Source organism: Crinia signifera, chromosome 6, assembly GCF_055691185.1.
Source record: "Crinia signifera chromosome 6, ASM5569118v1, whole genome shotgun sequence".
NCBI lineage: Eukaryota > Metazoa > Chordata > Amphibia > Anura > Myobatrachidae > Crinia > Crinia signifera.
This window is the reverse complement of record NC_139222.1, coordinates 154,160,394-154,188,262: the sequence shown is the minus strand read 5'-3', so window position 1 is coordinate 154,188,262 and position 27,869 is coordinate 154,160,394. Positions and strand designations below refer to the sequence as shown.

Genomic DNA, 27,869 nt, shown 5'->3' with positions numbered 1-27,869 from the left:
AACAGAACTGCACTAAGAACTATAACCGGCAGTGTCTGCATACTGAGAACCTAACTATATAACCTTGCATGCAGCTACACCCAAGAAGCAGGGAGCTGGATCAGCAAAACCTGGAGTACTGATCCAGGGAAAACATACAAACTGCAAACAAAATATATTATAGTAGATATACACCGATCCACTGGAGGCGGATCGGAACATGTGTGCTATTACAGTGTCTGAGAGTTAAAATATATAAGCCCTTAAACAGAGAATTACTATAGTTGTCAGCTGTGACTATAATATTTACATCGATAGATGAGGCTAAGGAATTCTTGGGCAGATTTATTAAGCTTGGAGAAGAGATAAACTGGAGATAAAGCGGAGAAAAGGTAAAAGGAGATAAAGCACCAGCCAATCAACTCCCAACTGTCTTTTTCAAACACAGCTGATTGGCTGGTGCTTTATCTCCTTTTACCTTTTCTCCGCTTTATCTCCAGTTTATCTCTTCTCCAAGCTTAATAAATCTGCCCCTCAGTCTTACGGGCTCATTTATCAATGAGTGATAAAGCTTTAATGATAAGATGGTGTGCATTATAAATGGTGCTCCAGCCACTGTCATGTAAATAACAGTAAAGTATTGTTGTAGGAAATCCAGTGTTTTGTTTACATAGATGGAACATTTGTATCCCTCCGTTAGCCAAAGTGAAAATTTGTTTTGTATAGATGGTATCAAAATAATGGACAATGTGATGGCATATAAGGTAATAATTATTCTGATGCATATAATAATGTGTTAAAAAGGGAGGCAGGAGAGGGGACACCAAGCTGAGATATTGCCCTCAGAGATAAAAGCATAGTTTCACTCCCCGGTTTTAAAGCCACTGATTGTCTAAATAATATTAAGGATCTAGTTATTTTGCGGAGGTGACACAGAATGGCGATTCAATATGCTGAGGCAAGAATGGCATGGGTTTGGTTGAAAGGTTCGACAATGTCTAGAGATCTTCCCCAAAAGGACAAAAAGCAAAGTTTACATGGGAAAAAAGTCAATACAATGAACTGTACAGCCCCACACCCAGATAACGCCCTTCACTCCCACATACCCAATACAACAGATTTTGAAACCAGTGGAATATCCATTATTATTATTATTATTTCTTTGAACTCCATTCTATGCACTCTGCATCTTCTTTATAGTCCAGGACCATCCAGATCCTCTACAGGGGAATCTGCCAATGCCACAGTGTCACAATGCTGACAGTACTGGGAGTACATCTCAGAGTTGTCCATGTTTGATTAGGCTATTCCCCTAGCTCTGGCACCTTAGGCTGCAGTTGGATTTGTCTGATGGTTGACAAAGTTACTGATCATACTATTCCCTCACACCCTAACCATATCACCTCCTTATCATCCTCCTTCCCTCACACTCAGTTCCATTCTCTCTTCCATCAGATCCTATCACCTCCTCCATCACTCTGCTCCTTCACTCACACTCAAGGCCTATATCTCATCCATCATGCTGTTATTCTGGTCCAATCCTCCCCTCTATCATTCTGCTCCTACCCTCAAGCTCTGGCCTCACCTTTCCTCCATCACCTTCCTTACTTTACAGCCATGGTGCATGCAGAAACATGAAGGAGGAGCAGATTTAGCTTCTGCTGCACAGTGAGGAGCAACCACCATTAGGGAAAGGTGAGGCCCTTCATGTCTCCACCACTGCATCTGCATGAACTCAGCTTAAGGAAGATGGACAAAAAGTGATGGTAGGGCCCAGCCAGAGAATTAACACAGAGGAGTGTCATGAAAGTGCAGGATAATCCAGTGATGCTGTATAAGGAGGAGTCCACAGAGGGTGAATAGAGGTAACAAAGACTCTCTGAGGCTTTCCTCCTCATAAATATGCTAGACCCATCCCTTTAACATTTGTCTGACATCCATTTCTGTAGTCTGTTGGGCTATGGATAGCAAGGACTGCTGGTTACGTGAGATGTTTCATTTACTGGTGAAAGTATCTCACTACTCAGTACATAACTTGAATGAAATATTGGGGGAACTTTACTAAGATGTGAATTAGACTTCACATGTGATGTTGCTATGGGCAACCAATCAGATCCTGTCTACTATCTTCTAGAGGGTGCTAAATAAATAAGAAATAGATTTTTATTGGTTGCCCATAGCAACATCACATGTGAAGTCTAATTCCCATCTTAGTAAATTTCCCCCATTATGTTCAGAAATGTGTTATTTAATTTTGTGGATGACAGTGGCACTTTCCAGTTTGGAAAGTTATTAACCATAATATGAATTTACTAACACAAGGTACTATTTCACCCTCCATTCAAATGGATTTGCAGCAACAATGGACAAGGGGAGGTCAGGAACCTCGTGGAGAGCAGTTGACAGCATAATGAGCCAATATTGCATTACAGAGGACATAGGAAGGGACAAAAAATCTCAAGTGTCAGCAGCCAAAGAGGTACAAAGCAGGAAATCCAAAGCCCGCTGTTTAGTGACCAGTCTGCCCCTGGTGGGTCTGAAAAAAAAGACTACAAACGTGTGCCCTTCCTCCCATACTTTATAATGTGATAAAGGTCTCACAATAGTATGCCCAAATCAAATTATGCCACACAGTAGAACAATCATATTCACATTAAGGCCCTTATTCTGATCGGTGCGGATATTCCCGCATTCTTACGGAGCGGTCCGCACGCTACGGTGTTTTGCCGCATGCGGCCATCGTCCGTAGAAACGCCCACGTGTCCTCCGCATTCGGACGGACTCACTCTTTAAGAACAGGGCGTGTTTACGGACGACATACAAACCATGCGTGTGCGGGAGAAACACTCCGATTATGCACGGTATTACAGAGTATTACAGAGTATGCTCGGGAATACCGCATCCGAACGGGAGCCAAGCGGTGCTACCGCACGTAAGCGGAGTATTTACGCCAAACAACCCACTATTAAGTATCTTCTGCAAGACATCACATGACCCACTTATTCAATTACCTATCCTCATAAAAAACTGCTTATTTGGAATTGGAATCAATTAAATGCCAATATATCCTTACAAGCATGCCTAACACATGCATTGCACACATTAACCCTTACAGCAATTTAAGTGCAATGGTTTGTATTACACCCTGTGTAAAAGATTATAAACAATCTACACATATACTGTTTAATGTGCAAAGAAAACCAACAACTGTGAACTTGCATAAACAATTTATTAGAAAACACAATGAACATATAAATAAAAAAATATCAAATAATAAATTAAATCAGCAGATCTCTGAGGTCCTGCAGGTCGGCTAGCAGGAGCCTCAAGTGGTGCTCCGCCCGCAGGAGGGCCCCACGCACTCCCTCATCTGCCGGTGTGGTGTCATCTGTGGGCATGTCAAAGGGGCAAAAATTAGTCATGTTATTCATGCATACATTTCACATACTGCGACATAAATTGCACAAATGCTAGGTGACATGTGTGTGTATATATATATATATATATATATATATATATCTATCTATGTAGAGAGATAGAGACACACATAGATAAATAGATATGACACATACATAATACATACATGCAAACTTATTTACTACATACTGTCTTTTTTTGCCTCTACCCTTTACTCTGCAGAAGACATAACAGTCATAGTGTTTCTTCTCAGTCACAACCCACCCATGACTAACCAATGACAAGCATGTCATGGCCTCCGTCAATAAGAACTTGTCACAATCTGCTCAGTCTAAGTTCAGTGATGGTTCGTGGCATGGGAGTTATGCAAATGTCAGGAATGCACAGTACACATCCTCAAAATCATAATTCTGTCTAAACCAACCTACAATTCTGTGACGGCAAAAAAACAATCTGAACTACAGGGGGTGTTTAGGTAGAGGAGGCTCCTGGGACACTGGCAACTTCTGACTCCATTCCAAGGTAGGCCGGGCCATACTCCATTTATAGCATACATCCTAGAGTTTATAAATAACATTCACCAACAATATAGATTCCACTATTTGATGGGTCATAATCTACGATTGCAGCAGGTGAATTTAATCCACAAATGATCCACTCATCCCTTTACTCCAGGATCCTGTTTAACTACAACGGTTATGTGGCATTCAAAATGGAGCTCCAACCCATCCCACAAACCTGTGTAATTCAGAGGTGTCCTGGATGAAAGGGATGCCTTGGACACCCCATCTAACCCGTACCTGTATCTGTAGCTACCCACTTTGGGGTCTATATGAATAGTATTGGAACAAAATTTTTAATCACCAGTGCTACATAACAAATACCAGTACAACTACTTCATGAATGATGCATTATGTAAACATACCGATCTGCTGGGACTCCGGGGCTTGGCACGCCTCCTCCCCCTCGGAATTGGAATCCTCTGGGGCAACCGTGGCCTCCTCAGCCCCCTCCTCCGCCAGCTCCTCTGCCACCATGACCACGTCCACCTCCTCCGCCACAAGCACCTCCTCCTCCACCTCCTCCTCCTCCTCCACCTCCTCCTCCTCCACCTCCTCCTCCACCACCACCACCTCCTCCTCCACCTCCTCCTCCGCCACCAACACCTCCTCCTCTGCCACCAACTCCTCTTCCACCTCCTCCACCACCACCTCCTCAGGCACCTCCTCCTCCTCCACCACCTCCTCCACCATCTCCTCCAACATTTCCTCCTCCTCCACTTCCTCCTCCTCCTCCACCCTTGCCGCCACCTCCTCCTCAGGGTCTTGGGCCTCCTCCTGGGCCAGGTCTGCCTCGGCCTCTTCACGGGCCTGTCGGGCTCGGGCTCGTGCTGTGTGGTAGAAAAAAAAATCATGGTCAATGTCGGGTCATTGGGGCACATGTATTAATCCATAACAAGACATACATGGAAGGGTGATAATGATGGCAAACGATGCAGGCAAGTAGCTCCTTACTGTTAATGGACTCAAAAATGTGACATTTAAATTATTATGTGATTGTTAGTAATTTGTTCAAACATTACAACCCTGGCATTTATCAATGTGTAACACATATTAGATCTGGCACATTGTATGCATCAGAATCCTCAATGCTATGTCATTACATATAAAAGCCACATGACTGCATGTTAACCAGGAAGAAGCACACATAACAGTCTATGGACTTTTAAACCCATGGACACCCACTTATCATGAGACACATGTTATTGTTTATATATGCTATGTTGTAAGTGCGAAATTTCATAGCTAAAATACTCACAATCAGCAATTTCGCCCCTGATTTGCTGCAAGAGCTGGGGCTGGCGCCTGCGGAGGTCCGACCACCGCCTCTCGAGCTGCCCGAGGGACCTCCGCACCCGAGTGCGGGCGTAAATACGGCGCCCTGCCGCAGCATAGGCCCTCCGCTTATGGCGGTTAGTGATAAAGGGCCCCGCACGGCCCAGCCTTGTCTCCATGACGGAGACCAGAACCCTCAGCTCCGCATGTGTAAAGGGGTCTGCCCTTCGTGTCTCCGCCATGTTAACAATGGCATCTATCAACCAATCAGGTGGTGGCATTGGTTGATCACAGTTATTTGTGTTAATAACTTTATTGTTCATCTTTACATGAACAGCGTCTCTGCGCCAACACAAATGGTGACAAATTCGCATGCCTTCAAAACAGTAGTGCTGATGTATGGCAATGAACAAATCTGATATATATATAAAACACAGTGTGTATGCACTTAGCAAATCCAATGACGCCTCGCTCCGCCAAGCAACGCGTGCTATAGCTTAGCAACGCATAGCTGTAGTTAGCATTACTTACTCTATGCATCTATGTGTATGCGTACATTTATGTGTAAAAGACACATACACATACTTGCAGGTATCCTGAGACCAGCATTATACACCAGCCCTGCCTGCCTGCCTGCCTGCCTGCCTGCCTGGGTGCCTGCTCCTTGAAATGTTGAAACATGTGAATAAATTCAAATATCATATATATATATATATATATATCTGCAAACAAATCATACATCAACACAGGAAAAAATCCCCAACACATTAGAGAATAAATCAATGTACTCACCAGTCATCAGGGATAGTATCAACTACAATAATGAAGATATAACAAACACATAAGATCCCTTGTACAAGGTATAATAATTAGCACCTATATTGAACTTCCCCCAAAACTAAGCACATATGATAAATATCTCCTATTTCTTTGCCATTAGGAGGGCAGGCTGGCTAATTTTAGTTTTGTAACACTGACAACTAACACACTGTACTTATTTGAAGGGCTGATTTTGACTAAAATTGGTGTGTTCTGTCAACTCGATAACATGTACCTGAAGTATCTTTGCGCCACAGAGTCCCGCAGCTGGTATCCCCTCCGGCATTCAGGGGCGCGGGATGGGCGCATGGGCGGATCTTGCGGCTCAGATGGTACCTCCCACTCATCAAAGGGTATCTCACGCCGCACAGCAATGTTGTGGAAAAATATACACAGGCCCACGATCCTCGACACCATTTGAGGCGCATATTGTAAGTCACCACCAGTGCGGTGGAGCACTCTAAATCGACCTTTTAAAAGGCCAATTGAGCGCTCCACCACTTGCCTGGTGGCAACATGCGCCCGATTGAATGCCTCCTGTGGGCCCGGTGCTGGGTAGCTGTACGGCGTAAGTAGCCAGGGCGTACATGGGTAACCGGAGTCACCCAGAACCCACGCATCACGGCCTTCCAGCTCTTGGAGTCTTTGCCATATCCCGGTTTGTCGGATGACATGAGAGTCATGGGCACTTCCGGGAAACTTCGAGTTGAAGGCGAGAATTTCCATGGATGGGCCACATACCACCATCACGTTCAGTGAGTGGAACAATTTGCGGTTCCTATATATCTTCTCACTTCGAGATGGAGGCACAAATGGTACATGGGTGCCATCCACAGCCCCTATCACATTAGGGAAGCCAGCAATTTGATGGAAGGCCTGCTGGCTTCTGCGCAGGGTCTCGGTGGCAAATGTCATGGCCATGAAGTGCCCCTTGCGCCTGAACATGGCCGACGTCACACGCCTCAGGATTCGGCAGAAGGCCGGCTGAGATATTCCAGCAAGTACTGCCACTACTTGTTGGAATGATCCTGAGGCGCAGAAATGCAACACCGCCAGCAGCTGTGTGTGAGGCGGAATTGCTGTCGTGATCCCGTGTAGAGGTTCCAGATCGCTCTGAATTAAGGTGAGCAGATCCAGAATGACATGTGGCGGTAACCGGTACCTAGTAAGTACCTCATCATCGGGCATAGCAAACAGAGTCACCCGTGTGCGATAGATTCTAGCACGTCCTGGCCTCCTTGGCCGACGAGTGGGGAGAGCCGCAAGTGCCCTTAGCCTCCTCTCCATGTAGCGCATCATTGCTTCAGCAACCTATAAAGAAATGAACATAAATACTGATGCACCTATGCACATAATGGCCATATCCCACTACAAATAGATTTGTAGCCTTCAATACGTACAATAGATGGCCGCCCCGTGAAATCCCTCAGATCCATTTGACTCTATAATGATGACACAATAATATGAACTCAATACACACCGTCCAAAACACTCAGATAAAGGTGTCAGCATTTTTTGCCGACATCATGTACTATGAGACATTTCATCTATTGCTGGGACATGTTGTCCTGCAATAGATGAACCCACACAGGTTTAAGACCTGTGAGTGAAATAGTGAACATGTGACATGTTGCAATAATGCTACACGCACTTTGCTGGCCCAACAATCTGTAGTCAGTGAGGCAATGGTGCATACATTCATACACTTACATTGTTAATGGATATCATATCTACAAGGAGCATGGAAGAGCTTACCTTAGACCCTGACAAGTCCAGATCTGGAGACAAATGATTCTAGCAGCAAGTCACTATTTATAGGGCTCTCACATGTGTGGTCTATAACAGTAGTGATGAGTATTGCATGACTTGTGGCCTGGATTATCTAAGGGATTGGGCTACTTTTAGCTTGCAATCAAACGCCACAATACCACAGTAGTCATGAATCAAATGTCATGTCATGCTAGCAAATAGCATGTGTATTGTGCAATAGTCACAGGTGTATCAGAAGATTCTATGCAATGTTAGCATTGGTGCCCAGTATTTCATGTAGAACTTTCGCCAGGTTTTACACAATGGAATTTCCGCCACCGTATGCGGCGCGAAAAAACAGCGACGTACGCTCACGCACGGAACGCAGCTGCCGCTGATGTCCGCCAAACAGGATACACAAACAGTATATAAAGGTGTATTAGAAGGTGACCATGTTGTTGCTAACATGTCTGGATCACAACCAGAGGTGGACCCAGATCTGCAGCAACTATTTGACCAGATGGACTCCAGCACCACCTATGTGCCACTGCACATGCGGCCAGTGGGTAATGAGGAGGCTGCTGGACCTTCTACAGCAGGGCAACCTGCACCTGACCATTCTACAGCAGGGCAACCTACACCTGGCCCTTCTGCAGCAGGCCAACCTGCAGCTGGCTCATATGCACCATCAGCAGAATTGATTGGAACACAACCGGGGACTTCACAAGGTAGTACCATGGCCAGCACTTCAAGTGCAGCGACACGTGACAGGGGGCGTGGCCAAGGACGTGGCAAGGGGAGAGCCAGGGCAACAGAGGAACCACCCAAAAAAAATAAGGCATATGAAGCACAGGAGCTTGCCATCCTGGTTCCCCGAGCACGTGATTGGATTGAGTGTCCATCGGAGAAGCTGACACACACACGCAGATGGAAGATTTGGGAACAGATAACGGCAGAGATTAATGAAGTAGCGCCACAAGTTCGTGAGACGGACCATGTGAAGAAGAGGCAAGTTGTTTTGTGATACATGTGCCCAGTAATAGCCAAGTAATGATTGAATTGATGCTTAGATGGATTTAGCAAATGGCCCGTGAGGTTGTTACGATACACATACATTATTGCCATGTTATTTCGGTGAGAGTTAGAGTAGGGTGATTGTGAATGTGTATTGTAACGGTGGATATCATAGTTGCATATAATATTATCTTTTGGACATTAATCACATGTCGTAATATGTAGCACAGAGCAATGGCTGCAACAGCTAAAATCTGGAGTGACATGTATTAATATGTCAACTTACATTGCAGGTGGCAGGACTTCAAAACCAACCTGAAGAGGAAGATGACCAAGCGGTGGGAACACAGCCAGACATCTGGGGCCGGGCCCATGCCATCAGGGCTAGAGCTCACCCCCCTGGAGTTGATGGCCGAGAGCTGTATATCAGTTGAGGAGATCAGGGGGGTGAGCACGATGGATAGCGAGGCCCCAGCTGAAGTGTTTGCGTCTTTGCTGGAAGGTAAATATTGGTCATGCCATAAACTTGTGCAAGTAATTATCTTAGAATGTCTCCTAATTGTGTTTATCTTTTTCCACAGACACCCCACCGCTTGGTGACGACTCTGCTCAGGAGGTGGAGGAGTCCGTGCCACCTGGCCCCAGTGGTAGGCCTGTGCAGCAGCAGCCATCGGCCCAAGCCGATTTGGCCGCCTTGGCCCAGATGCTTGGGGACATCAACCAGCAGGGAGACTTGGCATCAGAACGGATGCATAGGACCGAGGAGATCCTGGCGAGCTTGGTCAGCACCCAGCAGGCCATCGCTGCGAGCATGCAGGCCATGGCTCAGTCACATCAGGCCATGGCTGCAAGTGCTCAGGTGCTGGCCGAGCAAGCCACCCGCCAAAATGATCTCCTCCTCCACCATAATGAGCTTATGGTGGAGCTGGTTACCAGCAACAGGGTCCTAATGTCATCCGTTTCTGGTGCATTACCACCGGCAACACTCCCTGCTGGCAGGAGGGGTAGACCAGCCAACCCCTCAACATCATCTGCTCCACCTGCCCCAGCATCTGGCCGTCCCCGAAGAGCTGCTGCACAGGCCAAGGAGCCTACCAAGGCCAAACGTGGTCGCAAATGAACTTGTGGCTGCATTAATCTCCACCGTTATGTGGTCCCAAATCTTCCATTGTGCTGTGTGTGTCAGCTTCTTGTGTCCAATCACGTGCTGAGGGTAACCAGATGAGCCCTTGCTTCATATGTCCTTTTTGGTTCCCCTGTTGCCCTCTTTTGCCTGCCATTACTGTCAGCTGTACTTTAAGTGATGGCCATGGTACTATCTTGTGAAGTCCCCGGTTGTGTTCCAAATGATTCTGCTGATGGTGCATATGAGCCAGCTGCAGGTTGGCCTGCTGCAGAAGGGCCAGGTGTAGGTTGCCCTGCTGTAGAATGGTCAGGTGCAGGTTGCCCTGCTGTAGAAGGGCCAGCAGCATCCTCATTTCCCACTGGCTGCATGTGCAGTGGCACATAGGAGGTGCTGGAGTCCATCTGTGTGCAATTATATTTGTTTTGTATTATTATTTATTTTGCTACATTCCTGCCATGTTGTTTATTTTTTGGATTTTGTATTTTTTGGTCATTGCATCACAGTGGCATTGACTGTGACATGTATAGAAATAAATTTTTTTACTTTACCCAAAAATGTGTGGTTTCATTAGTACATGTCGAATACACATGTGTATTGCTAGTATTAATATTCTGTCATGTCCATTGTTAGCAGTTTTAAAGTGTCTGACAAGTACAGGATATGTGGGTGTTTAGTAAGGGTTCCTTGAAGCAGCAATGGTTTCAATTAAAGCACTGACAAGCGGCCTATTAGTGAGTAATGAGTAAAGGAGTAGATTCTATTGGGTTCAGGTGTTAATGCTTGTAGTCATTAGTCGTACGTTCGCCTACCGCATGAACGAGTGGTGTCCGCAAAGCAATAGTACACTTGTGGACACCGCACATTTCTTCCCTTTTTGATCGCGTGCATTCGGAGTGCTATCCGAATGTACGCCCCCCAACATAAGTGTACTCCCCCGTGTCCGCCCATGTTTCCGCCCCGTTTTGCCCACTTTGAAACTACGCCCATGTGACATTCCGCATGACGCCCATAATACGCCCATATTTCCCGACTGATTGCGGGGAACAGTTTTGTACGGGATTTGGCCGAACTGGTACGGAGTCAAGGCGTGGCACATGCGCGTTGCGTTCTCCACGCATGCGCAGACGCCGAAAAGACGCGATCCGTAAGAATGCGGTAAAGTCCGCGTCAATCAGAATAAGGGCCTAAATTACATGTAGTGACTCTTACTCAAGTTATGACACAGAGTAGGGCATCTTATTCAAGTTATCCTACAGAGTAGTGCCCTTTATACATAATGCCCACAGAAGTATTGCTTATACACATAATGACCACAGCAGTATTACCCCTTACACAAAATGTCCACAGTATGTCTACAGTAAGTACACTTTATACACATATCTGTTTCTGTCCTTCCAGCAGCTTCCTCTCCTCTCTTCTTCACTTCAGCTCTGGTGGTGGCATGACCTCACATATGCTGGGGCAGAAAATGAAGGTGCTGGGACAGGCTTTTCTGTTGGAATAACTGTGCAGAGCTGTGATGGAGGTGGAACTGAGTTCCCCCTACCAGTATAGGTGGTGGAACTCAGGTCCACCCCCCTCTCACACACACTTTAACACCTGGTTTCCTGGAAGAAGAAAGCCAGCCATGCAGGACAACATGAGGCAGAGGTCAACCCTAAATATCATATAATGGAGCTACTACATATTCCTGGTAATCATCAACATCCAGGTCATCATCAACATCAGGAGCTTGTTATAGTATTAACTCAACATCCTGATGAATGACATGCACTAAAGTTACTAATAAAGTTGCAAATAAAAAACAGCAGACAATATTCAGTCAACAGTATAATATACACAATAGTAAATATACAAAGACATATACCGAGATAAGAAGCAAGGAATACAAGTAAACAGTCAATAATGTTTTGACATAAACACAGACAAGCTAAATACACAAATATATAGAAGGGCAAACATATAAAATTAGCCACAAAACACCACGGAGGACAAAGGTAGAGAGGAAAAGGGAAAGATTAGGAGAAGCAGAATCCAGCCTACTAAAAGCACCAACAACTGGAGTCAATACTGCATTATAATTCGCAGAAGATTTAAACTCAATCCATTAGCACCAAGTGGAACAGAATTTCTGTTTTTTTTACTCTAATATGTAAATCCTCTATGTCTATGCGCTATTAAGAAATTGTAGTAGTTCTTTTCTATTATGTGTGAGGGGGCCAGGGTAGAGATGTAGGATCCAAAAAGAGGAAGTTGATAGGACTATACATTCTAAAATAGGAGTAGATCTCCAAATATTGACATAGGGTTTGGCAATCCCACCTAAAATATAGAGGTAAGCCCCCTGCTAAGTTGCAATGCCACTCTAGTTGCAGTTAATTCAGAAAGAAGTTGATAGGAGCTTTTTATGGGAGACCTCTAAAGATTGAAGTTTCTTCAGAACAGCGAGTGTTTGTTGCATCTTTTCCCTCTTCAACATAGTTGCCAGATGGATTAATTTATGAGCATCCCAGACCATGACACTGGAGATCTCCAGCAATATTCAGTAAGTGCCGTCACCAGCTCAGCTTTACATCAAGGATCAGTCAAGAGTTGTTAATTCAGATGCCATAGACATTGCTTAACAGCAGGGCAAGAGGTCTACAGTGTCAGGAAAATAGGAGCGTGATCCGACCAAGTGACTAGTCCAGTCTGAATGTTGAAGAAGGTGAAGGAACCTAAATGTGGTAAAAAGAGGTCGTCTATTCTAGAATATACACTATGTGGTCATGAATAAAATATATAGTCCCTACAAGTAGGGTGTTGAAGCCTCCAGGAATCTAATTGATGTTTCGGAGGGACCCGCCTATGCCACGCAGGGACTTCCCTAGGTCTCCCCTGCCTATGCCACTTTGCGTAGTGTCTAGTAGTGGTACTCGAGACGTCAACTTCTGGGTGAATTGACAGTACGAATATCTGCCCACAATCAGAATATCAGTTATTAAAGGCTCCAGGCAGTCTACAACCTATGCAAGATAAAAATAGGGGTAGAAAAATGCAATTGTATCTCACTTGTAAGGATATAATGGGTAAATGTGGGAAATATGCAGTACAAATGGTCAGCAAGGCAGTCTCAATGGGGAGGTTCATAGGGTGGTGGTATCCCATCCCCTCCACAGTGCACCTCTAACATGTGGGTGATGGTTTGCCCTCCTTAATGCTCCAGTTGTCCCTTGACAAGACCCTCCTGTACGCCAGGGCTTGGTTAGTGTAGGGACCGCAAATCCAGCCCTGCTCCACAGAGCTAGAAGGAATGCGACTTCCAGGTTGCGCAATCGCGAGATCCTGGTTCCTAGCATCATGATCCCGCTTGCTCCGTGAGCTCTACTCCCAGCCGGGAGGAGACTTATTCAATGGTCAGTAAGGTTATGCTGATAATGCTCGGCTCCAAAGCCTATCGACTCTGTATGGGGCTTCTTCAGGGCGAATGTTCCGATATTGTGCCTCTGTGGGTCAATGGGAGGCCATCATTTTAGTGATAAAGGATGGTTGAGTCTGATTAGGAGAATACATTTTAATATATACATTATATCAGTGGCACAAGTAGAAATTATGGGGGAAATTTACTAAAAGAAATTTGTAAAAAAATAGGTGTATTTGTATCCAGAAATACACTTATTTTTGACATTTACTATCCCGAAAATACGGCAATTCATAGTCGTATTGATGTGCTATCAATACGAATACAAATTGCCGTATTTTCGGGATAGTAAATGTCAAAAATAAGTGTATTTCTGGATACAAATACACCTATTTTTTACAAATTTCCTTTAGTAAATTTCCCCCAATTTCTTAGTGGTACTACAAATGGCCATGTGTCATGAGTGGTTGTGGTCATATGAAACTAGACGAGTGGTTACCTGACAATAAGGGCATGGCCAATTTATGCCACACACCCTAATGAATCTAACATATAATACCACACGGTGGAATGCACATTACACATTATGCTCCACACAGTAATGCCCATTACACATTATGTCACACACCATAATGAGCACTTCCCATTATACCCCACACCATAATGCCCATTATTTATTATGCCACATGCTGTAAATGCTCATTACACATAATGCCACACACCGTGATGCCCATTACACATTATACCACACACTGTGATGCCTATTACACATTATGCCACCTATTGTGAACAGTGGTGTAGCTATGTGCCAAGGCGCCCGGAGCAAGGGCATGTTTCTCGCCCCCTCAATTTGTAGTAGGTGAGGCTCCTGCGCAGCGAAAAGTCGGCGCGGCCCAACTTTATACCATACACCGTAATGCCCATTGCACATTTTAGCGAACTTTGTAATACCAATTACACATAAAGCCACATGCCATAATGCCAATTACACATAAGGCCACACATGATGCCCATTGCATACTATATAACACCCCGCAATGCCCATCACATACTATATAACACACAGTAATGCCCATCGCATACTATATAACACACTATAATGCCCATCGCATACTATATAACACACCGTAATGCCCATCGCATACTATATAACACACCGTAATGCCCATGAGCATACTATATAACACACCGTAATGCCCATCACATACTATATAAAACACCGTAATGCCCATTGCATACTATATAACCCACCGTAATGCCCATCGCATACTATATAACACACTGTAATGCCCATTACATACTAAATAGAAAACCATAATGCCCATTACACATTTGACACATAAGTGGTAAGTCTACATGCTCGATGCCAGGGGCTTCATGCTCGATGCCAAGGAGGACTGAAATAGCTCGTTGCAAAGGGGGACTGAAATTGCTCGTTGCCAAGGGGAACAGAATTGTGCAGCAGCCTGCTCCCGGCTCCCCGCCGCTATTTTCAATTCAGTGCACCGCCAGCTCCCCTGCCCGCAGCTCCCTCATCCGCTCCCAGTGCCCGCAACAGAAATCATGGGGCCCCTACACTGATATCTGTGGGGCCCCCCTCCCCATCAAACATAGTAGTGGTGTGAAGCAGGGAATAAGTAATAGTGCGGAGCAGGGAGGGAGGGTAGGAGTAATAGTGCAGAGCAGGGAGGGTGGGAGTGATAGTGTGGAGCAGGGATGGAAGGTGGGAGTGATCGTGCAGAGCAGGGAGGGAGTGTGGGAGTGATAGTGCGGAGCAGGGAGGGAGGGTGGGAGTAGTAGTGTGGAGTAAGGGTGGGAGGGAGTAGTGTGGAACAGGGAGGGAGGGTGCGAGTAATAGTGTGGAGCAGGGAGGGAGGGTGGGAGTACTCCTTACACACCCCTCTCCCCCAGCTGTCAGGGGCAGTGTGCGGTCGGCACCCCCCCAGCCAGCAAAGCAGTGTGCGTCCGTGCACCGCACCCCCCGCCTGAGCTAACAGATACAGAATGCGTGTGTGCGTGCATGTGGTCGGAACCCCCCCAGAAGCAGTGCTGCAATCCGCGCATCCCCCCTGTCACCGGGCCTGCCCACTCCCAGGTCCCCGCTGCTATTTTAAATTCACATCTCCCGCTTGATTGGCTGCTGGTTCGCAAGCACCCGTTGGGTAGCGGTCCAGCGGGAGACATGAACTTTAAATAGCAGTGCGGGTGGGGGAGTGGGCAGATGAGCGTGCAGAGGAGCGGGCGAGCTGGCGGTGCTGACATGGCTCCTGCGGTCCTGATATCTTCTGGCGCCTGGAGCTTGTGCTCCGCCCTTGCTACGCCCCTGATTGTGAAGCCCATTACACTTTATGACACACACCATGACGCCCATTATACATTATGCCTCACACTGTGATGCCTATTACACATTATGCCACACATTGTGATGCCCATTGCACATTATGCCACACACCGTGATGCCCATTACATATTATGCCACACACTGTGATGTCCATTACACACTATGCCCCCTATCGTGAAGCCCATTACACTTTATGTCACACACCGTGATGCCCATTATAGATTATACCTCACACTGTGATGCCCATTACACATTATGCCACACATTGTGATGCCCATTACACATTAAGCAACACGCTGTAATGACTATTACATATTATGCCACATAACTGCTGCTTAACTACATGTTAATTGCCAGGGTCTGCTTCATGCTCAATGCCAGAGCCTTCATGCACAATGCCAGGGCCAATAACAAAATTTATAGAATAATGACCGCGCTCCAGACACTGCAGCCCTAGACACACCCCAAGACGCCTAAAATCCTGAACCAATATAGCAAATACAATGGGTGATCTTTAGGCGCTGTATCTTCCTTTTCCTTTCGCAGTGTATTCAATCCCTGCGTCTTGATGTTCAAAATAGGACACTGTCAACTGACCTGTAATCAGTGCCCTATGTGCACATCAAGGTTTCTTTTACTTTCGCACGGTATCAACTGGGCATCAATTCACACTCCCACACTTCTGATTACTAATAGGATAGAACTCACCAAGGTTCAGAGCCCTATGTTCATCAAAAGGTTTATTTTAGGGATAGGGTCCATATACCACAGGAATCACCGATGTCCACTCCGGTTGGTAAAGTAATGCACTTTATTCCATACACCAACACTCCAAATAAAATACGATTAAAAGTCCACACAGAGGGATACACCTGGCTCTTTGCAAGTTTGGATGGGTAGCTCTCCAATCCGGATAGAAAGTTTTCCCACGGCCGAAGATGACAAACAGCAAAACTGTGCAAGAGTCCAGGGCCGTCATGTTTGATGCCATGGGCAAAGATACCCAGTGGCTTAGCTAGTGTAAGGCAGCTCCCGCTCCCGCTTGGGGGAGCAGGGGCTGCGTGGGCGCTGGCACTTATCAGGCGCACTGACTCACTTTAAACCCCCCCCCGCCACTAGCAGCATACAGTAACTAGAGCGCCCGCGGCCCAAGCCCCTGCAGGAAGTTCATACAACAGCAGCAGCACAATATCTGCTCTGTGAGGGCTGCCAGACAGCGTGATAGATCTTCCTAAGGTGAGCTGCTGTCCTGCTGGCTAGCAGTGCAATAGCCAGCAGGACGGCAGCTCACCTTAGGAAGATCTATCACACTGGCGGTGCAGACGGTGCAGAACCAGTTGATGGGTCCTGCTGCCGTCTGCACCGCATACCGCTGTTTCCATCCGTTTTTTTTTTTAAAACAAAGTTTGGCAATGGCAGAGGGGGCACGCGTGACAGGACATAACCGTGGCACTGTAACTTCCAGCTGTCACTGCCGCCGGCGCTTCAGATTCATCAGTGCGGGCTGTGACGTCTGAGTTGTGTGATCAGATGGTAACCGCAGCAGCCTGCTGTCACCGGCGGCGGTGGCCCGGCAACCTATCCCTGCAAGCGAGAGCCTGGAGACCGTCACCGAGAACAAGAGGATCCTGCAGGAGGTAAGATGCCGGGCAGGGGGGGTGTCAGGTAAGGTGACCAACTCGTCCCTTTAATCCGGGACACATATTAATTACACAGGTTCTGTGGCAGTTTAAAACCAGGTGAAAGCCAGCCACAGAACCTGTGTAATTAATATATGTCCCGGATTAAAGGGATGAGTTGGTCACCCTAGTGTCAGGTGAATGCTCCGGCCTGACCTGGGTCCTGCGCACCCACTGCATGCAGCCCTCCCACATCCCAGTGCCCCGGGCAAGCAGCTTCCTTACTTCCATTTTATTGCCAGTATTTTCTGTGTGTATTTTCAGGGTTATAATGCTGGCTGCTGTGCTTTACCTGGTCAGCACAGTGCTGTGTGTACTGTAGGCTCCGAACTACCCTGTACCAGTGGCCACCCACAGTTATGCCCCTTCCTTTGTGCCCCTGCTGCTGCTGTATGAGGGCACTTCCAGCCGCAGCAGTGCCCCTTCAATGCTGCAGCTGTATGAGGGTAGTGCCACTTCCATGCTGCCAATGTATAAGAGAAACTGCCACCCACAGTAGTGCCACTTCCATTCTGTTGCTGTGGCACTGACAGCCACAGTATTGCCAGTTCCATGTTGCCGCTGCACGAGGGCATTGCCAGCCACAGTAGTGCCTCTTCCATGCTGCCACTGCATGAGGGCACTGAAAGTCACAGAAGGGTCTCTTCCATGTTGCCACTGTATGAGGGCATTGCCAGGCACAATGGTGCCACTTTCATGCTGCTGCTTTATAGGGCAGTGGTGCTGTGGCCATACGTTCTACACTGTTACCCACCACATCTGCCCTGTAGACAAGACTCACAAGCCACATCTGCTTGACAGACACTATATACACACAAACACACAATGTGTGTGCATATATATATATATATATATATATATACATGCACACACCATACACGTGGGGACAGGGGGTGCCACAACCTTTTTTGGCTGGGGGGAGCAAAATGTATAGTTACGCCACTGAAGATATCCCATTCTTAAGTAAAGTCTCTTGTAGTCCTTTAAGGGGGAAGGGGATGCTTCCTTGTCATCTGGCCATATTGGCAGGGTGGTAATTTGGCCTGGTGAGGGTGCAGCAGGTACCAGCAGCTCCTTGATATCTTTCCTGCTGCTGGATTTCTAGATCTGTGCAGCCAGGTGACTGCCATTCCTACTGCTGCTAATTGCCAGTGGCTTCCCTCAGCTAAATCAGTTTATCTCTAATTCTTCCCTCCTTAGTCCCTTCAGCCCTACCAACCTTGGTACAAGGTTGGCAGAGCCTAAACCCAGAAGTGGGCGGGGCTATGTTCACGACCCGGGATCAGCAAAAAATAAATGAAAAATGTGGTCCGTCATCAGGGGGGTTTCTGGGTATTCAGAAACCCCACTTGCGTGTGCTACTGAGTACGATTGGCCATATAACCATTCTATATTCATCCAAGGCAATGTGCATGAAATCCTTAAAGGGAAATGATGTGGAAAACAAAATATCCACCTGCAAAGTTTAAGCGTTATTAAAGTTAATGAAAAAAACTGTGGGGTAATTGCGATCTGTGCATCTGTGTTTCCTAGACAAAACCTACTCTTGCTTTGGTCAAAATTCCAGAGAGATCTCGTATGTTTTAGGGTATATTAAGGCCTCTCTGCATACCCTCCTTCATCTCTGCGTCCCCCTGCCTGGCTCTGGGCTGCACATAAGATTTATAAAATCTTATGTGCAGCCCGTCTGACCTCCTGACTTCATCCGATGTGCCGGGGACTGTGCATCAGGTCAGACGGGATGTCAAACACATGAGATTTGGTCCTTTCGGAATTGGATCAAATCAGATCAAATCTCATTAGTGTATGGAGCCTTAAGAATAGCACAAAAAGGATAAAGTGGAGGGGGGGGGGGGCACAAACAACATAAAAACAATTGACAGATACGTACAATTGTTAGTGCAGTAAAATAATTTCAGAACAAAAGTAAAACAACTACTCCTTGAATACTCAGTCATGACTGGTCTGACAGAGATTAAGATAAAATTCAGCGGTACAGGCGTCACAAAGGGTTGATGACAGCAACAACCAATAGCAGACATGTCCATACTGTGGCCCTCCAGCTGTTGTGAAACGACACATCCCAGCATGCCTTGTCCTAGTTTTAGCATTCCCTAATAGCAAAACTGTGACAAGGCATGATGGGACTTTTCACAACAGCTGGAGGGCCATAGTTTGAACATGCCTGACATACCATCCAAATTGAGCAATACAAGGCATACCATCTATAAACATAATCAACAATATGAAAACATGTTTGCAAACACACATACTGTAGGTGCACACAAAAATGTACGCCCATATACATCTCTTCGAGATAAAAGTAATAAAGGACACTACATATAGCATTGTAATTTTTCAAATTAATTATATATGACAGGTGCCTAACAAACAGAAAAAAATTATAACAGAAAACTTTCTAGAAGTAGTCCTACAGAGACATCATGGGGATCGAGCTTTTAGCCATGCTGCTCCAACTTAATGGAACTTCTCTACACAGTTCAAAAGGCCCCCACTCTAGAATGCTTCATGATAGACTCAAGACTTTCCACTTTACTCAAGCATTTTCTTAATTTAAGTATTGTTTCTGAAAAGCTTTACTGTGCTTCACTGTTTCTGTACAGTATTACATTCATTCTATCTGTTAAGCACCTTGAGTGCTATTGGAGAAAGAGTGCTATATAAATAAAATTACTATTATTATTATTATTATTATTATTATTATTATTATTATTCCTGTGTATAATAATGAAGATGATATATACAATCTCATGAGCATTCTGAAGGAGCTCCCATAGGATGAAAAGGACAATGGGCTCTGTCAAATAGGATAGAAAAGCTGGAATCTTGACCTAAAATCTCAATGAATACCATGGTGTGGAAATAAACTAGGCTTGATGGTGGGAATTATTTCTCATCCCACTATTTTCCAGATCATCACTGCAAATTTGGAAATTACGAATTGCCGTTATCTGTGGATGTACGCGAGGAGACATCTCCTGCTTGGTTAGAGCCATGTGGTTGTAGGAATTGCAGCTATTTCAAGTATTCACAGAATGCAAAGAATCATTCTTCTGAGAGCTTTTCAGCCCGTGAACCATGAGGTCTGATGTTGAAATGTAGGAGAGAGTCAGTAGGTATGCACCTGAATGAAATTGCTGAAATGTAGTGTACTGCGGGCAAGTTTGTCACTATACCATACTCCCTATATAGTGGCTAGTCTGGCATTACCAGGCAGAGCAGTGCCTTACATAGTTATATTTGAATTGTCAGAGCATTGAACAGGGGAGCACCCAAAGGATATGAGAAATTCATATAAAACCTGTCAAACTTGTAAAACAGACATTATTGGCTTACAGGATGGTAATCAAACAGAAGGGATGGATTTCATAATGAAAGAGACCATAAGCTAGGTGTGTAAAAGCAAACTGTAACTTAGTACATAGGTTTTGTGTTGAAAGAAAAGGCAGACAAGTGTTAGTATTGAGTGAAAATATGGTGAAACAACTGCTCTTAAAACCAGTAACAGCAGCACTCATCGAAGTCAGCAGCCTTGGGGAACAATTAGCTGTCAAGCTGTGTTCCTGGAAAGCCAGCGACACAAAGCTGCAGTCACAATGGCAGACCCCACAGTGAGAGGGAGGGGAGACTAGCCTACCCATTTCTGAGCCAGGGCGGTCTCTTGTCATCCCTCCAGGCACTTAAGCTTCCTTTCAAAAGAGTGACAGCACAACAGGGGAGAGAAGGCCCAGGGCAGGGTCTGGTGCATGTCACCCCCGCACTTATCACCTGGTCCTGAGTGGGCATCTGCTCTGAAGGTCAGAGCAGCGCAGCAGGGGACCCAGACACAGACAAATGGATGCTGACACAGACACACAGCTGCTACTGGGTGGGAGAAAGGTAGCTGCCGGGTAGTGTGTTAGTGGAAGGAGGGGAGAGAGACAATGAAGCTGGGTGGGAGAGAGATAGGGACGACGGGGGCGGCTGGGTGGGAGAAAAATAGGGATGACAGGGGCAGCTGGGTGGGAGAGAGATAGGGACGACGGGCAGCTGGGTGGGAGAGAGATAGGGACGACAGGGGCAGCTGGGTGAGAGAGAGATAGAGTCGACAGGGGCGGCTGGGTGGGATAGAGGTAGAGAACACGTGGGGATGTCAACTGTCGGCCCTTCTGGCATTTGCCAGAAGTCCCAGATGACCAGTCCGGCCCTGATCTCACCCCATAGATAATCAAACTTAATAGTAAATATTCCTTTAAAAACTAATCAACTTTGGCACCATATTATTAGATTAATTTCACATTTAAAGGAAGATTCAATTTAGAAGTTTCTATATTTGTACATCCCATGTATTACTGTAAACATCACTTATTTTTACTTGTGCCTCTATGAAGCTGTACAGAATGTTGGCAGTCAGAATCCTGACACCTGCTATGTAAGTAACCCTCTTCTGCGACCCCCCCCTTATGCTCCATACCTGTGACCTATCTCTAACCCTCCCTACTCCCCTGCAGCCTATCCTTAACCACCCTCCTTAGTGCTCATTACAAACTCACTTCACAGCCTGACCCTTCCTCCTTAGCTGGGGCAGATTGGGAACTAAAAGTAGCCCTTGAAAAATCTCTAGAAGTGGTCTCACCTGGGCAGCACTGAATCAAATGTCAGCAGAACCAACACAAAAATATGTGCTATTAATACATCACTGCAACCCTTAAACTTATATCAAGCAGACAAACAACTCATTACCATAATTCTCTGTATATCATAAAATATCCCCACCCAACCCCAGATAGCACCCACTCCTGTCCCTTTAACAGATGTCAAAATGGATATATAGTAGATGAGGTACTCTGCTCTGTAAACAGGCTCTTGTGTGGGAGACAGAAGGGGTACAGGGCCACTACTCTGTACAGGGCTACATCAGGCGGCCTCACAGGTGCGTTGGACTCCCGGGAATCTTCCCTGTAATGTCTATGGCTAATCCACCCCTGCTCCTTAATACCTTACCCTCCCCTAACCCTAACACCCTCACCTCGCAGCCTGACTCTAGCTTCCTCCATACTTCCTAAACCTAATGCATCTCCTATGAAGTGCATGCAAAAATAAGCAATGTTTCAGCACCATAACATTGTGCAGAGGAACAATGTGCTTGATTGAATTTACTTTTTAATTTCTAGGCAAAACAACAATGATAGGAAAGCACTGGGGAGTAAACAATAATGTGTTAAACAGTATAAATAGTTGCAATATCTACCATGGTTAGTTTATTCCTTTCAGCATCCATTCTGCTCACCCTCCGAAAAGACTTTTTTATATCTGTAAGATACATGAAGGAATTAGCGGATAGGGTGCTTTCTTACCTAATGGCCAAAATTAGGGCACTACCACTTACACTCACCAAATATAGCGATCTGGGGCAAAATCTCTGCAAATTGGGCAATGTTTTCTGTGTTGGAATTGTTGTGGTTTTCCAGCAGGATAATGTGAGCCTGGACCAGCCAAATGACACATGTTAGAAGGAGAATGAGAGATATTCCATTCATGTCTGGAGAAGAGAAAAAGCACATTCCATGTACTGCGTCTTAGTAAATGACACTGTGGTTCCCAATTGTTTTCACATGTGTACCCCATAGTACTGGGGCATAGCTACCATAGCTGCATGGAGTGTAGCTGCTATTGGGTTAAGAGCTGAATTAGGCCGGGGATACGGGGTTAGGTTTAGGTACTATGAGGGAATTTAGGGTTAGGTTGTGGGGGAGGGGGGTTAGTGTTAGGGTGCAGAGAGGGAGGGTTAGGATTAGGTTGCAGGGGTTAGGTTTAGGTGGCGAGGGTTAGGTTTGGGTGGCATAGGGTTCAATATTTTATTTTAACTAAAATTCTGAAACATTAAATATCTGATTCTATTTTTTTAAACAAAAATATTAGGTACTTGTTTAGTTTCACGGTGGCAGTATGGCCGCCATGAACTTCCGGCTTCTGCACTCACTAAACTATCAAAAATAAGCTAAATGAACTCTAAGCCAATGAAGATAGTTCATACCCCTACTATCCACGTTAGCATAGAGTTAATTTTAGATAGCGTGGCGAGTGTAGCGAGCCACCGAGCCCGCAAGGGGACTCAGACGCACGGCCGCTGCCGTCGTGAAACTAAACAAGTACCAAATATTCTATGTTTGTAATAAAGATTTGCAAAGATATTCCCTACTAATGCAGAATGATCTACTTGGGCATAAATCATTCTGCAGAGGGAATAAAAGAACATCTATTGCCCTCATATTGAGCCAGATGTACTAAGCTTTGAAAAGTTATACAATGGAGAGTGATAAATGACCAATCAATCGGCTTCTACCTGTCATTTATCAAACACACCTGTGACACGGTAGGAGCTGATTGGCTGGTGGTTTATCACTCTCCATTGAATCACTTTTCAAGCTTAGTACATCTGGCCCACAATGGGGTTATTTATGAATTGAACTAATAGTAAGCATCTTTAATATTGGCTCTAGTGACTTAAGCTTGCAAAAGTTAAATAACAAAATAACACTTTGTATCTTAAAGGATAAGCCTGGTCTAGATATTTATAATTATATAGACAAATAGTCACTAACATATACCTGGTCTTAAGGTTCATACACACTGGGCATTCTTGCTCAGTGTATATGGCCAGTGATGTAGTGAAAATCACTGTCTGGAAAATTGCTCAGTGCATAAATACTGAGCGATTTTAACTCGTAGTGTTTTTCACAGGGGGTGGATGGCTTTCTATAGCAGGGTGCTTTGAAAAGTCATCCACTCCACTGGTAAAACTGCCGATGGATGCCGCGGCATACACACTAAGTGGTTTCGAGCTAAAATCAACTCAAACGGAAAAAGTAAGCTGCTTTCAGCTCCAAATCACCCAGTGTGTATGAGCCTTTAAAGTTTAGTAACAGCAATACTGCAAAATTAATATAATTTATTTTATAGCTACTGTATTGATTATAAATATATTTTGTTGAAAATTATGTAATCTGTATAATAACATACTTTCCTTAAACATTACACTGTTCTTCTTCTTCTTCTTCTTCTTCTTCTTCTTATTATTATTAATAATATCAATTATTTAAATAGAACAAACATACGGCGCAGCACTTTACAGAAAATATTTCAGTCATTCACATTAGTTTCTGTCCCAGCTGCTTTTACAATCTAGATTTCCTATCACACACATGGGATTGTTTTGTGTCAGAAGCCAATTAACCTATCAGTATATTTTTGGCGTTTGTGAGAAAACTGAAACACAGGGGGAATTTAGAAATTCCACACAGATAGTGCCTTGATCAGGAATTGAACTCTTGACCTCAAATTATTTAATAGGTAGCACCACACTGCCGTAGTTAGGCAAGCTAATAACTATTTGTCTAAGCTGTTTTATCTTGCAAAATATTTACTAATATTCAAATGAAAATCATGACAATATCAGCCAGTGATTTTAATAATAACACATCATTTGTAAGAATAAATATAATCTATAAATAACAGCATGAATTACAATTTCAAGCCTCAATTATACTTTCTTAGCAAGAGCAACTTATTGATAGGATCACTATAGACATATTTAATAGAGCTGATTGACATATACACTTATTAAACCATATTAATTCCTGTGTTGTGTATTTCTGGCAAATAACACTTTAAATTAAATTAATACTACTCAGAGATAGTAGCTATTTTAATTCACATTAACACTACTAACTTCATATATTGCTGCCAACCATTTGTTTAATTTTAGGAGCTTAAACTAAAAGTAATGTTTTATTTTATTATACAGTATTTTATCCCAAGGGTTATATTGTTACTATTTGTTACATAAGTAACTGTATACTTGTATGCTTCTTTGCAAAGTAAAGATATGTACTGAATTGTTTTTTAAACAATACATAGATGTATATATATATATTTTTTCATTACAGTTAACTTTTGTATGAGCTTGAATACCCCTTCCATCTGTCAAATCTTTGAAATTCAGTCTGTCCCCTTTAATCTGTCAAATCTTTGTACTTCAAAAACACAACAAACAAACATACATCCATACATACCATAATCAATCTAATGTGACATTATTGGAATTATTTAAATATCCCCCCCCCCCCCCGCCCAATAAAAATAATTATAATAAAAAATGTAATCAATATCAAAAGTAACTTTAAAAACAATGATATGATTTTCAGGTGCATATGTACACCACCCTAAAGTTGACATTTTCACAATCAAGGAATATATTTTGTACTATATTTAGTTAAAGTACATATGATCAAACATTCAACAAGTGAATAAAATGGTGATAAAACGCATATAAATGTTCTGCGTTTTATTATACATGCGTGTATAAGAATCACAATGTCTTTTGTTTAAAGCAAGTGATTTTGTTAATAAATGCTAATTTTACAAAATTAAAGGGTTATAAAGAAGGAAGAAGGTAACATGTAGGGACATGTGATGTGTGTTTGTGTGTTTTTTTTCATGGGGTGGGGGGTGTACAACTAATAGAATTGTGAATGTAAAAGTAATTATGTGGCCTTCTTAATTTTGTAAATTAGGTATCATCTAGTTTTAAATGTCCCTAAAAATGCTTTTGTCTTCTAAAAGAAATATGTACTGTTTATCAATTATATGAACATTACATAAATTCAACCACATTTTTTAAATCCTTTTTTTTATTGAATTAAGTACTTTTCGTAATAATAGGTTATTTTAAAATTTAGAGTAATATTGAATTTTAATATTGCAACTCAATTGAAAATATATTTTAGTGCAATAAAAATGATGGTGCAAAACACTACTGTTGTAACTAACAATATGTTTTTTAAGATAATTTTAAGAACTATAAATATCTAACTAACTTATTTTTAATGATACCACATAATTAATACTAATATATTTTACCTAGTAAATTCTCTGTAAACAATAAGATCCAGCTCAACCAGATAGTAGTGGAGGTAAATAAGAGCAGCACTTGCTATTCAGTTGATATCATCTAAAATTTGAAATTTGATTGAAATATCAAAGCAAGTTTTGAAGAGATCTCCCACCTGATGTCCATTTCAATTAGACATTAGTAATCTTCCTCAATGACCTCAGGGCCCCCAAAATAGATCATCATTATTATTGATATATATATATATATATATATATATACATACATGTCTATCAATCTACCTTTATATATATATATATATATATATATATATATATACGCACATTATACATACACACAAAGTATATACATATGAACACACAGTATATATATATATATATGTATGTATGTATGTGTGTGCACAAACACATATTTTATTTATATATATATATATAATATAATATAATATATATATAGGTTTGAAAGCTACTTACCTGTGAACCAGCAGAGCAGAATGATTTTATCTGGCTAGTGGCTGTCAGCACTGTACCCGGTACTGGACTTGTGTGGTGTCTGGGTTAAATAGATCAGTGTTGGGCACTGAGCCACTTGTGGGACTCCTTAATCAGGAACAATACAATCCCAGAGAGCAAGGAATCCTATTGACTTCTGTATATTCTCCTACTAATGAAAGGATTTTTTCTTTGTCAGCCAACAATGTGGTTTTGCTTTATAAATATATTTGTATAAGGTATATGTTCAAACTATGAATGCCTAATGTAAAGTGAGAGATATTTATACATAAATTGATCTGTCACAAATAAATAGTTGCATATGCCAAGTTCAAATTTATTAGGAATCTTAAATGTGGAGACTTTTTCAACATTACCAAGATAATAGTATTCATTCAAATAAGTATTTCTCGAATCTTACATTAAACAGGCCTGCTCTGTGAAACTGTACAATGATTTAATACCTGTGCTACTTTAGAAATTCACATGCAAACACTTGAAAGCCAAGAAGAAAAAAAAAGAATCCGACATTATGGGTACTATAGATAAATTTGCATTTGTTTCCAATTTTCATTTAGTTACTTTGCAGTGTGGTGCAACACAAAAATACTATATTACTTTCTTATATTAAATGTAATTATTTGTAAATTAGATAGAGCATATCTAATATGTAATTTAAAATATCAAAAAATAAATAAACAAACAATAAAATGTTTGTACAGGTTTTAATGGAGTAATACCTAGAGTACATACAGCAACATAATTAATCTTAAATAAGAAAAATAAAAAAAAAGGCATGTTACCAAAAGGCAATATAAAGTCCGTGTATTTTCAATGTACAAAGCATTGCGCCCCGGAGAAACGCTACTTATCTCCTCAGGAGAAAATTACAGGATTGTTCTAAGACTTTTTTCCCCGTGTTTTTTTTTTGAGGATTTGATTGCGTTTAAGGAAGGGGGTGGGGTCAGGGGGTAGTACCCTGGCAGAGATAGGATAGAGATATATTGCACAGTGAGACATAAAACATCTACATCCTCTCTGTGGGATGGATAAATGTAATATCTAGAATCATGGTGTTAATTTATTTCAATCTCTAAATCTCAAG

The 27,869-nt window shown here is 43.4% G+C and overlaps 1 protein-coding gene across 1 annotated transcript in view; it reads right to left on the bottom strand.

The window, feature by feature from the left end:
- LOC146007113 (agouti-signaling protein-like) overlaps positions 1–22,899 on the bottom strand; it is a 30,454-nt gene extending 7,555 nt beyond the window's left edge. Inside the window, exons 1-2 of the mRNA XM_083145493.1 lie at positions 22,755–22,899; positions 22,611–22,672 (exon numbers count right to left, since the gene is read on the bottom strand). Coding sequence (XP_083001619.1) covers positions 22,611–22,672; positions 22,755–22,899 — 207 coding nt within the window. The remainder of the gene's footprint in view (positions 1–22,610; positions 22,673–22,754) is intronic.
- Between the last annotated feature and the right edge of the window lie 4,970 nt (positions 22,900–27,869).